Raw genomic sequence first — 13,094 nt, 5'->3', positions numbered from 1 at the left:
CTAAGCTCAATGCTCAACCACTGAGCCATGCCTGCCCGGGCAATTTTTAATTTTTTTATTTACTGATGTTAGAGAGAGAAAGGAAGGAAGGGAGAGAGAGAGAAACATCAATGTGTTGTTCCACTTATTTGTGCATTCATTGATTGCTTCTTGTATATGCCCTGACCAGGGATCGAGCCTGCAACCTTGGCGTATCAGAGTGATGCCCTAACCAACTGGAATACTGGGCCAGGGCAAGCCAGAAGGCTTTTATACTCATAGTACTGTGGTGGTTCCTCTGCAGACCACTCAGAAAACAATAGTGCAAAGTGGCAAAACAATTCACTTTACATTTTCTGGTGTAAGCCCAATTCCTAAAATGAGGCCAAGGTCTATAACCAGAGAAGAGTACTCCATGTAAACCTCACTAACTTAGGCCCATCTCCCCCAAACTGCTCCACCAAGAACTCTAGAATTAACCTCAGGACCCACTGTGAGAAACAGATGCTGGCCAGTCAAGTGTCGTGTAAAAAGCACTATCCCTAGGAAATGAGAAGAGCAGCATGGACCTATATGTGCACTCTACATGTTCAAGAACACTGCTCTGCACCCTGATTATCACTCCCCAAGTGCTGCTCCTTGGAAGTAGTTATCACAACTGTAACTAAGTACTTATTTGAAGAATTCCTGAGTCAGTATCTGTCTCGCTCTTTAGACTATGAGCTCCCTGAGTGTGAGGCCTGGCCTATTGTCCTTTTTGACCACTGCATTATCCCCAGTGCCTAGGCACAATGCCTGTCAATTAGTAGGCACTCTGTAAATAGTTGCTAAATGAATGAATTCAGCAACTATTTACTAGGCATGCCCTTTCTACAGATGGAGGTTTAAATGTGTAGCCTCAAGCTCACAAGTCCTAAAGTGTCAACTGTGCCCTCTGAGAGCTTCTTCCTAACTAAGAGCATCCTATTTGCAAGGAGTACTGTTTCATGCATTCATTCAACAAACATTTTTGAGTGCCAGCCAGTAGGAATAGGGCAGTGAATAAAAGAGGGAAAGTCCCTTCTCCTTAAGTCGGATGGTGAGAGCTGCAAAGAATGAAGCAGAGAAGGAGAGGGGCAAAGTGTATTTGTGGGGTGTTCAACTTCATACAGAGGTAGGGAAAGGCTTCTCCATTAAGGTGATAGGTAAGCAAAGCCCTGGAACATGTGATGAAGAGAGACATGCTGCTTGCTTTCTGGGAGCAGAGTATTCTAGGTACTGAGAAGAAATGCAAAGGCCCCTTTGAGTGTGCCTGGTGTGCTTGAGGAACAGAGACCTGGGGAGAATGCCAGGGGACATAGTGTTGTAAACTGGCATGGGAGGGGGCAATGGGCAGATCATGTAAGGCCTCATCAGCTTTGGTTTTCACTCTGGGTGGCAAGAGGAGCCACTGGAGCATTTTAAGCAGAGAAGTTGTATGATCTTAGATTTAACAGAGTAAGATTTAACAGAGTAGGATTGTACTGGCTGGTGTGCTGAGAATAGCCTGGAGTGAGGGGAGCAAGAGCCAGAGCAGAGACTAGCTAGAGGCAACTGCAATAATCCAGGCAAGAGGTTCTGGGGAATGAGATGGGGCTAGTAATTGTTGAGGTGGGAAGAGGAAGACAGATTCTGGATACATCTTGAAAGCACAGCCCAAAGGTAGAGATTATGAGAGAACACCTAATCGGAACATTTCCCACCCAGTCACCTAAATCTTTGTTCAGATCACAAGAACACTGACATAGTCCCTTACTTTGGAAGGTAGTGATTTCTTCATTTGCCCTCCAACTTTAAAGATACAAAACCATCTTCCAAAATTGCCATACTGCTTAATAATCAATCCACCTTCCACCAGTAGAACTTTCTCCCCAGAGTGTGTCCAGGCACATAGGACCCAAAGGGGCAGGGGGGGGAAAAAGTTAATTCCAAACTGAGGATAAACAAGGCAGAATATTAACCATCCAACCATCTGGAGACATTTAGTTCAAATTCAGTTTAAAGTGAATCCACTGCACACCTCCTCTTTAAAAAAATTATCCCCATAAACACACACACAAACTATTCCTCACCATAGCCTTCAATATCCTAGGCAGGGAGTGATTTTTAAGAACTATTTCTACAGTCCACCAGTGAAAAGCTGTCCTGTTTTGCTTTTTAAAATCTTAGCATGGGGAAATATTCTATAATTAAGGCAATTTTAACAATAGTAGATAATAATTTGACTATAAATTGTAAGGAATGTAATGACTGCTTATTCTGGCACCAAAGAAGCAGGACTTGCTGTGAAGTGACTGCCAAGAAAAATGATACTCCCACTCAGACTGGACCACTGCAAGTAGTAACTGTTAACCACATGCTTTACACTGCAGTTTGCAAGGACACAGTGCTTTGTTTTCATCTTTACCCAAACACCAGACTGAAAACTCAATGGAGACAAACCGTGTGGTGGAAAGAAACAATAACTGAAGGGAAAAAATATTCTGTGGCTTAATGCTTGCTGGAATGCCTACGTCAAGGGTTTGGAGAACTAAGAAAACCTCTGCAGTCCAAAAGAAACCACTTCCAGTCTGCTTCTGTAGACAGAAACCCAACATATAAGAATGAAGCCGGGCTGAAAGAGGCTTTAGAAAGTCAACTGACAAAGTAGCTGTGAGAAGAAAGGACTGGAATGAAAAGAATGGCTGGGATGAAGTTGAGACCAGGTGACCTTGAGCTAGACTAGACAAAGACAGCAGGAATCTTGCCTGGGGCCTGTCCTGAGCTTCCTGGAGAAGAGGGAAGTGAGCACCTGGTAGAAAGGCTGAAGCAAGGAACAAGAGCCAATGCAGCCTCTCTTTTCTAGAAGCACCTCTGCAGGTACAGCTAAGTTCCTGTTAATGTCTGGAATAGACAATGTAAGAAGAAACCATGTCTACCAGGATTAAAACAAACCACATGAAATAATCATATCCTACCTCTAAGCAAGCCAAGAAATAAATAACACTATATTCTAGGTTTTGAAAAATGATTCCTGCCCAGCCAGGCGCAGCTCAGTGGTTAAGCATCAACCTATGATCCAGGAGATCGCGGTTCAATTCCCAGTCAGGGCACATGCCGGGGTCTCGGACTCCATCCCCAGTTGGGGGCGTGCAGGAAGTAGCCAATCAATGACTCATCATTGATGTTTCTATCTTTCTCCCTCTCCCTCCTCTCTCTGAAATCAATAAAGATATATTTAAAAAAAAAAAAAAAAAGGATTCCTTTCCCTTCCTTACTTAGGCATCCAGGACTGAATGTATTTGGAAATTTAAAATAAACTATATAACTTAAAATAAATTAATTAAAGGGGATTAAAGAAAAATATCCATTCCTAAAATGAATACGAAAGTCAAAAATCATGCTTGAACTTATTTTTGAATTGAAAACATTTCTCAAACAGCTACCATATCCCATGTCCCGTGATCTAAATTAGAGTTACATGGCCTTTCTGATCAGGCATGATTGGGCAAGGACGGCTTCTTTTTCTTTTTTTAGGGTTCAGATAGCCACAAGGACAGAGACAAGGACCATCGAATGTATCCTCATTTTAAACACAACACTCTTATCCTTAACTTCTAGTGTTTCTTTAATTATGATTATACATTTACTTAGTTTGGTAAATGTTTAAAGGGGAAACCAATATTCAAATATTTAAACCTGTCAATTCTAACTAAAAACCAACTCTTGCCTCTTGTGACTTCGGGTCAGAATGTCAGTTTCCCAAGGTGAGCACAGCAGATAGTAACAGTATTAGGAACTACATATAACTTAGATGTTCTAGAAGACTTAGAAGAGGGTGCTAAGAAACAAAATCACTAACCACAATCTCCGAAGTGAATAAGCCTCTGAATTAATAATATACAGCCTTTAAAGTATTTTTTAAAGAAAAGGGCAAAGTGACACATAGAATTCTCTCCTTATTGATCCAGCACTGTTGGGAAACTAGGTAAATGTGCTCTAAACAGGTAAATGTGTAAGTTAACTGAACTTTCTCTTTCAAGAGCAATTTTTGTATTTTAAATACATCCCCTCTTTCTAAAGTAAAACTTCTAAACTTTGAAATCAGAATATACCAAACACAATTTTTTAATACTACCCTGAAATGTATAGTGTCCTCAGCATTTACAGAGGTACCTCTGAGCATTCACTCATCCTAAAATGTCTCAAATTACCAAGATCAGTAAGTTCTGGGTCTACTTTTCAGCTTCTGGCCTCCCCACCCTGTTTCACAGTGGCATTGCTCCCTCCTCGCACACGTCACCTTGCCCACCTCTAAAACCATCTCTTCCTCTTACCCCGCTGCTCCCCAACCAGCACTACTTGTTACTTCCAATCAGCCATGACATGGGAAGCCATATAACCTAACCTTTATCTTCCACTTTTAAACCCTACCTACCTAATTTGAATGCAGGCACCTCCAAAGCTTGATGCCTGTTTTAAACCTTTGAATCCCCAGCACCTAGCATTCTGCAGTTGATGGAAGAGCTCTTCATCCAATGATTGCAGATGATAAATTTCTGAAGGCTCTTTTTCCAAGTAGATAGAATGCATGGGCTTCATGACAGCTGTTTCCATCATTTAGCTTTCCTGCTTACTTCCACATTCCCAGCTGTGTTCTGGATGGCTGTGCCGGCCACAAGCCTAGGGATTTACCGTACTTCTATTTCTTGATAAGATACTTGAAGAGAATAAACACATGGCAAAGAGGACATTAAAGTAAGGGATAAAGAGATTTTTTTTTTTATTTTACCAATAAAGAGAAAGGGAAAAAATATCACCCAGCACACTGACACCTAATCAATAGATGACAACAAGGCTGGATTCCTTTCTATCTAATTCTCTCCAAAGCACTTTCAATGCCCTAGTCTTATTTCTCTACCCTCAGCAAAGCATCACTGGCTATAGCATATACTAAATCTTGATTAAAAAATAGTGTTCCAAGTTTAACAAACCTTTCTCTTAAATCCAAGTTAGCTGAAATTAACACAAGCATGCACTGAGTCTAAATTAAAGCTCTATAGTGAGATAACACTTTGTGATGAATTTCATTGGAAAATTTAGAATCACAATCTCAGAGATGGAAGAGACCTCAGAGATCATCTAGGGTAATGGTTCTGAAGTATGGCTGCTCATCAGAACCACTGGGGAGAGCTTTTTAAAAATTACCATGACCTAGTCACACTGCCAGAATGTATGATTTAATTAGTCTGGGGTGGTGCCCAGACATAGGATTTTAAAAGCTCTCCAGGTGGTTCTAATGTGTACCCAAGGGCTGAGAATCCCTGACCTAATTCAGCACTCTAACACCCCACTCACATTTTTCAGACAAAGGACAAAGAACCTCACCAAAGGTATCAGACAACTAATTTGTCACAGACGTAGGCTAGAACCGCTCTTTCCAAGAAACCATGTCTTCTCCATGTAAACTACTCTATCTGGGACAGTGGCGTTTCTATCCTCTCTCTATTATTTTTCTCTCAATAAACCAACATCCCCACTTATTCCAAAGTAAAAGCATTTTCTGAATAGTCTTTGCCTTGGAATCCCATTGCATAATTCTTGAAAACCTAAACTATGCATACATGTCTGCTTCCCTCTAGTATCCACTTCTTTTTTCTCAAATAACTCTGGAAGGTTAATCAGCCATGGTTTCCCCTTAAAGTCATATTGCTTTCCCTCTGATAAGTTAGACTCAGCCCATCCTTGTCACCATTATCATCACATGGTCTTCTTTCAACTCCCTAGCCAGGTTTACCTCCAATTCTCTTTCAGCCCACTTAATTTCTATCACCTCCAATTCTCTTTTGGCTCATTTAATTTCTAGTTTGTACCTGCCCTGCCATACTTTGTGGACTTCCATCTTCTCTTGGCTTAAACTCTTTCCATTTTGTGAAAGATGGCTTTTTCCCTGAAGCAGCCTCTTTTACTCTGCCAGTTAGTCATGCAGGGTTCTTTTTTTCTTCCCCCAAGCAGCTGGTCTTTTTGATGTCTGGCACACATTTATCTGGGCTTCCAATAAGATGTTTTTACATAGTTTCCAGGCTTCCTGGAGGTTATTGACTTTTTTAACTCTTCCATTCAATTTTTTTCCTAATTTCTAACATTTGTTAGAGTTTCTTTTTCAAAAGTTGAATACCTGGCTGATAGATCTCTTTGATTTTTCTCTCCCACCAGATTGCTGAATTAAACGCATCAGAACTTAAATATAATATTTCAAATTACCTCCAGGATGGAATTGCTCCATGAATTTTCTGCACTTTCATGTTCTCTATAGTAAGCAACAGATGTTTAACCAAGTGGAACTGAAAATGCTAGTTCTTACTTGTTCGTGTTTTAGTGTGCTCATATAAAAAATTTCTGATATCCTTAAGCCTGTGTTCCTGTTCAGTAAAGAAAATAAATTCAAAAGTTTTATTTTTAAAAAGTTAATCAATGTGCATTGAACAGTTCTATATCCTGAATCTAATATGTTAAATTACACTTCTAAATCTGTTCTAAATTGCCTAGTCACAGAAGTCTCGATTGTTTGTTACTTAAAGAAGTATATAACTCAAAGCGGGAGGAAAAACTGAATTCTGAGTCTTTCTGAAAAATTTCCTATAACACTCAGTTACTAATGAAGTGGTAACAACAAGTACTCCCCCCCAAAGAATTAAAACATTCTCCACATTATACCAACATATCGTGGCGATTTAATCCTAAATTTATTTCACTTCAGAAGTTGAGACCCAAAAGATTCCCAGGAGAGCAAAAGACCATGGGATGACAACCTATCAAGGCAGTATAATCCCATCATAGCGCTGGTGTCCTGGAAATGAATGCAACAGAATTGTCTGTCATCCCACCGCTCACTTGTTTTAGCTATTGCACTTGGTACTGTTGAGCACACAAAACATGAGGAGCTGCCATCTCTGACCTCAGGTTGCTTACAACTGAAAAGACACACATGTGCCTGCACACACAATTAACAATAATACAGGACAATTATGTGCAAAGACCATGGACTTGATTCAAGCAGGGAATTAGGAGGAAGAGGGCACATAACCCTGGGGAATTTAGAAGTGACACAATGAAAGAATCATTTGAAATACTTGAAGCCACTGAAGCTCAAAGCAGAGGAATGACTCCATTCAAAACATTGTTGTAAAGGAATGAAGCTGGCAATGTTCGGGATGGAATGGGAGGGTAACAGGCAATGGCAGGTAGAATTATTTAAGCCTGGCCTGTGTTGCTCAGTGGTTGAGTGTCAAGCTATAAACCAGGAGGTCACAGCTCCATTCAAGTTCAGGGCACATGCCCCGTAGCCACTCTGTCCCCAGTAGGGGGCGCGCAGGAGGCAGCCAATCAATGAGTCTCTCTCATCACTGATGTTTCTCTCTCCCTCTCCCTTCCTCTCTCTGAAATCAATTAAAAAAAACATTTTTAAAAAAGAATTTTTTAAAACACCCCCCAACAGCTCTCTCTGCCTTTATTTCCCCCCCTCCCCCTTGCCTCAGCCACCCTTAACTAGCAGGGCCACTAGCTACCTTCCTAAAACAGCTTGACTAACGACACCTCCTCAAAAACTATCACTGGTTCCACATGGCCCAGGAATTACAATTTATATTGCTTCTACTGTTAATACTAGATTGTCTCTGCCTGGGTATAACAAGTTGCCTGCAAACAACATGATTGGATCCTCTCTACTACAGCATCACAACAGTGCTGTGATGACGGTGGTTTACTAGTTAACTGGTGATCCTCTCACAGCTTATATTTCTAAAACCAGCCCTCGTGGGAGTTGGGAAGGTACTTTCTTGTCTTACTATCTGTACAACATAGCATAGACTATACTCTGGGTCAGGTAAGACCTGGATTCAAATTCCACCTCTACCTTCACTACCATTCACTAGCTTTGAGACTGAATATATTTATAAATTCCCTTGGATCTCAGTTTCCTTGTCTGTAAAATGGGGATGATGAAGTTAATAATTCTGACTTCATATGGTTGCATTTTAAATAGTCTCATGTAAAGCCCTTAGGGTAGGACTAGGCCCAGAGAAAGCACTCTATAGCTACTAGTCCTTTCCATGAGGCCAAAATGCATTTTTTGTGAACATATATGGAAACAACCTCAGTGGTAAAACAGTTACTGTTATTGGAGAGCCAGAGACTCAGTTCCAACTAATTTAGGTTAGCACTGATGTTGTTTCCCTTGTAAAAGCAAAAATTTCCTTTTTCATTCCTTAGTCTCCAGCTAATCCTGAAATTGCATGCAACCCAACATGAGTCAAATAAAAAAGGAAAACAGTAATTATGCTGAATAAAACATTTTATATTTGTATATTCTAACAAGAGATAGAGCTGCATAAAAGCCAGAATTTTTACTAAGTTTTTTTTATGAGCCTGTCCAGGAGGTAGTTCCTATACTAAGTGGGACAATTTCTATACTGACAGGCCCTGTGGCTCAATTAGACCCTCTTCTCAAGTGAAACACAGGGAGCCACAGTGATGATTCCAACAGAATAGAAAATCACAAGTTGTCTGCAAAATCCAAGCCATCTACTTAAATTGGGGAAGAGAGAATAGAAATCTTAAAGACATGTTCTGTGTCTTACATGTAATAATCAACTAAATATCAGAAAGTATTCCTACCTCTCCCCTCTCACACATTTATTCCATGTAATCCTAACATAGCTTATATAATTCCCAGAATCCTTTGGGGTATACATTTGTGTATGTGTGCACATGCATCCACCAGTGTACTCACAGGTGTATTGCTCATGAACACAGATGGGAACAGGAAACAGAAATTCCAAAATCACAACTATGACACAAAGTTCTTGTTGACATCATTCAGTGTCACTATGGAAGGGACATTTGGCAAGCTTAAGAATGTTTCTGTCTCACTCTTAAAGACAATTTCAACAAAGATTGATTCGTAATAAAATGCCAATTGCTGCATATCCTTTATCCTGTCTATATGGATGAAGGCACAAGGAAAACGGTTAGGTTTTAAAGCTTTTTTAACATTATTTTTATTAGTGAACTGGCATTGCCTAGCTAATACCTGAGTCCCAAATCCCTTCTCCCTTGGGACTTCCTGGGCGCTCCTTTCTCCTCGTCTGTACCATTCACACACATAGTACTTATTATCACACACCACCCTGTATTCCAACTATGTGTGTGCACGGCTTCTCTCTCTACGACCGGGAAAGGTTTTGGTGGCAGAGGCCCTACTGCCCTTCTTTCCTTCACTATGCCAAGCACAAAGTATTGCACAGAGTAGGCACTCCAAAAAGATTCGCACATTGAAAGCTAAAGAAAGCCTGTCCTTTGTGTTGAAGATCCCTTGCGATCATGGCATCTTGGCTACCCATTACTTGGTAAGTACAGAAGTACATGCAGGATGACTTCAGTTGGAAGCCCTGTCAGCTCGATGTACTCCCTGACACCCTTGAGAGCACATCAAATGATCTTAATTATGATCTAAAAAGACTGAGAGTACTTAAGTACATGTATAGCCTGTTCAAAGCTCTAGAAGGCAAGTGCAAGGCCCTTGGGAACAAAACCTTAACCTTGGGCTAGGCCTGAGGGTAGGCACCCAGACATTGTGACCCTGGACTTTTGCATTTAAAAATATATATATACCCCCACCACACACCCGGGAAAGTGCAGGACAATTAATTCATTCAAACAGAAGCTGAATACAAGTCATTATATTGACTATACTCCCCAAAAGGACCAAAATTATCTGAGTGTAGCCCAGGGAAGACAAGGCTAATGTATGCCTCTGGAGAGGCCAGGCGATGGTAAAGATTACCCCCATTTCTATACTGGCCGCCTAAAGGTATTTACTTGGGGCTGTCTGTGTTGTGACAGTGTCCGACGCTCAAATGAATGCCTCTAACACTCCACATTTTTGAGCCATTCAGTCATGCATTTTTGTTATTGTTGAAAGTGGTGCGAAATTGCACTGCATGAGCTAAAATCCTTGGTGGTCTTCCAAGGATTCCAGCTAAAAAGGCACTTCCTTTGTTCCTCAGGAGAATGCAGTCCAGTAGGTCATTCAAAAGGGGAAATAAAAGCAGCAGCCCTGGGAGGGAGATGAAGGACAAGACAAAAAGAATAAAATGTTTTGGGTGTGAGCACATTAGCTTCCATTTCCTGCTGCTGGTCACTAATAACTCTCCTATCTTTGGAGGGAAAATGTCCAGATAGACATTCATGCAAACATATTCCTCAGGTGTTTTCTGGGGATCATGACGATCAAAGGTCACACCTTAATACAGTCCTGGAGCACTCATCAAACTTCCTTTTTCCTGAGATGCTGCCTGGGGAAGATGTCCTGCAGCTTCGAGACCGCACAGAGCAAAGTTGGAGAAAGTGGGGAGGGCCATTCCATAACCCACTCCCTGAATACCTCCAGTCCATCTCAAAGGCACATATTGTTTGCATGAGAAGATGAAAACTTGTCACATTCCTATTAAGTGCATCACTGCATCTATCCCTTCAAAATGTGGGAATGACAACTGTAACCTTCACGCCAATCATCTCCACTGGGCCCAGGCCCAAACTGTGCAGGGCACAAAGACCCCAGGTCTGACCTGCGGAGCCCTCAAGCTTCAATGGCTGCTGGTTCACTTCACTTTTTCTGCCTGGGCGGGAGGGAGACTGGAAAGAAAGAGGGCTTTTCAGGGCTCTACCACCAATAAAATCGTGCCGCGGTGAGGACATACTTGAGCTCCCAAAAAGACAGGCAGCTCAAGGGCAAACAGTCTCTAATCAGTAGTGTGCGAGTTATTTGATAACTGCCAAGGTGCAGTGGGCTCCTAGGCTGCTTCAACAACTTCTTGGGTTCTATTTCTAGACAGATGCTGGTTACACCCGGAAAGTACCCAGAAACTTCCCTCAATTACCTTTGCAATTTATACGTAATTGATGGCTGCACTTAATCTCCAAGGTTATTAATAGCCCTTCCAAAAAACGACCCCCAAGTCCTCCTAAGCCTTTGGAAGCGCCTGGTTGAAATTACAGTCTTTCCTTTGCCATCTGCCGGCCCCCTGCCCGCCCCACCCGAGTGACCGAAGCCTCGAGGCAGACACGCGCTCCGCTCACTTCCATGAAAGGTTCGGAACGGAGGCTTGGCCCCCGGACTCGACCCGCTCGCTCACTTCTCCGTTAGGTGATTCTGGCCCCCAGCCAGAGAGATTCGAGTTTCTCTCCGAACCCTCCGGGCGAACGGCTACCTGCGCAGCCGCCGGCCCCAGCGCCGCTCGCGGGGCTGCGCGCAACAGTTGGCCCCTCAGAACGAGCGCGCGCGACCGGGAGGGGACCCGCCCGGCCACCTCCGCGGGCCTCGGGAGGGGGGGGTGAAGGGCGCCGGTCCGAAAGCTGCCTCCTGGGCGCTCCAAGAAGGGTTTTCACAAATACGCCCACGAAGCCCCAAGCGCCGAAATCCGAAATCCGGTGAACTTTTTCACAGGCTAAACACTCTCCATTTGCATAACCATCTCCTAGCCGAGATTCAGGTTTCCTGTAATCAGTCCTTTCAAAGGTCTGTAGTAATTCAATGTGCAATTAACCCTTAAAATGAGGTGAGAAAAAAGAAAGGAGGGGAAATACTCTTCTCGTCCAACACCTTCCGGAAAACAGGAGTTCCCAAAAGTCAGGTTTGGAGGGGTGGAAAGTCTTTTGCTTTTTAAAGGCGACTCCTAGAGTCGCTGTAGCTACTAAAACTAACCCCTCAGCGGTGGGAGAGAGGTGGGCAGAGGGTTTTCAAATAACATCAATGAAACATCAATTCAAGTTCCACGTTTCGCGCTCCCCGTGATCTGGCAACTTCCAGAAGGTTCCCCACCACTAACCCACTGGCGACGTCCACCCCGACCCGGCCTCTCGTCACCCACACAACAAAGCGGGGAGCCCAGTGAGAAGTTCAACCCGGAAAAGGCGAGCGAGCGGGTGACGCGCACTCCGCGGACCAGAGTCCTCTGGGGCTTCCTGGGACTGGGAAGACTACGGGGGACGAAGGGTCAGGGCGCCCGAGTGGCACCGGGCAACTCGGCAGCGCCCCGGAGGCTGCTGCGTCCGCGGGAACCATCTGCGCCCCAGGGCTCGCTCGCGAGCTCTCCCTCTAGGCTACCTGCGTCCGGCGCGGGGGCTTCCGCGGCCCCTTCTCCGGGGCGCCCGTCTCTGCGCTCGCCCCCGGGGGCTCCCACCTACCGTTGATCTCGTGCAAGGGGGCATCGTTCTTGTTGAAGCCTTTTGACACGTAGAGACGTCGCACTTCCGAGCAACTTTTCGACTTGAGCTCGGCCCCCAGCAGCGCGGCGCTGAGCACGGCCAGGGTGCAGAGGAGAGCGGGCAAGCCGAGCTGTGCCATGGTGCGGGCAGCGCGGACACGCTCTCACCTTCGGCACGGAATGGAAAAGTGGCGGGCGCGGGCCGAGAGGCGCGGAGTCGGGGCTCGCGAGTGGAGCGAGGGAGTTGGAGTTGGGGGAGGAGGAGAGCGGCAGGAGGAGGAGACGCGGGGCGAAAAGTGGAGCTGGGCCTCGCGCGTCAGGCAACGGTCCCCGGTGCCAGGCGGCCGGCCAGGGAAGGAGGGCGTAGAGGCAGCGCGCGGGCCGGTGACCTCGGCGCTCCGCGAAGGCAGTGAGTGGGGCGAGCTGGCGGGCCGGCGGGACAGGGACGCGGGGGAGGAGTGGAAGGTGGCAGACGCCGCGGGGGGTGTGAGCGGCGGCTGGCGCTGGCTGCGCGCGGCTCGGGCTGCCCGGCGCTGCTCCGCTCTCCCGGCTCCACTCGGCTCGCTCACTCTGCCCTCGGCCGCGCCGCTGTGCCCTCCTCAGCTCCGACGCTGATTGACTGGCCGGCGTGCACGGCGACGCTCGGCAAACTTGGCCCAGCGGGCGGCACACCGGGTGGGGGCGGTGCACGGGGTGGGGGCGGCGCGGGGCGGGGGGGGGGGGGAGCCGGAGACGGGCGGGAGCTGGTAGGGCCGGGCTGGGAGAAAACCTGGAAGCCGGGTTGGATCCGGAGCAGCTAAATCCACTTCCTAGGGGGCCGCACCGGGCGCGCGGCGCTCCCTCCGGAGACAC

At 45.3% G+C, this 13,094-nt stretch overlaps 1 protein-coding gene across 1 annotated transcript in view; it reads right to left on the bottom strand.

Annotated features, from left to right (window-relative positions):
- Window positions 1–12,488, bottom strand: part of GPC4 (glypican 4) — a 112,603-nt gene extending 100,115 nt beyond the window's left edge. Inside the window, exon 1 of the mRNA XM_016198006.2 lies at window positions 12,223–12,488. Coding sequence (XP_016053492.1) covers window positions 12,223–12,382 — 160 coding nt within the window. The 5' untranslated portion in view covers window positions 12,383–12,488. The remainder of the gene's footprint in view (window positions 1–12,222) is intronic.
- Window positions 12,489–13,094: the final 606 nt, after the last annotated feature.

This window comes from Miniopterus natalensis, chromosome X (genome assembly GCF_054644295.1).
Source record: "Miniopterus natalensis isolate mMinNat1 chromosome X, mMinNat1.hap1, whole genome shotgun sequence".
In the NCBI taxonomy this organism is placed as follows: domain Eukaryota; kingdom Metazoa; phylum Chordata; class Mammalia; order Chiroptera; family Miniopteridae; genus Miniopterus; species Miniopterus natalensis.
This window is presented reverse-complemented; position numbering and strand designations above follow the sequence as displayed.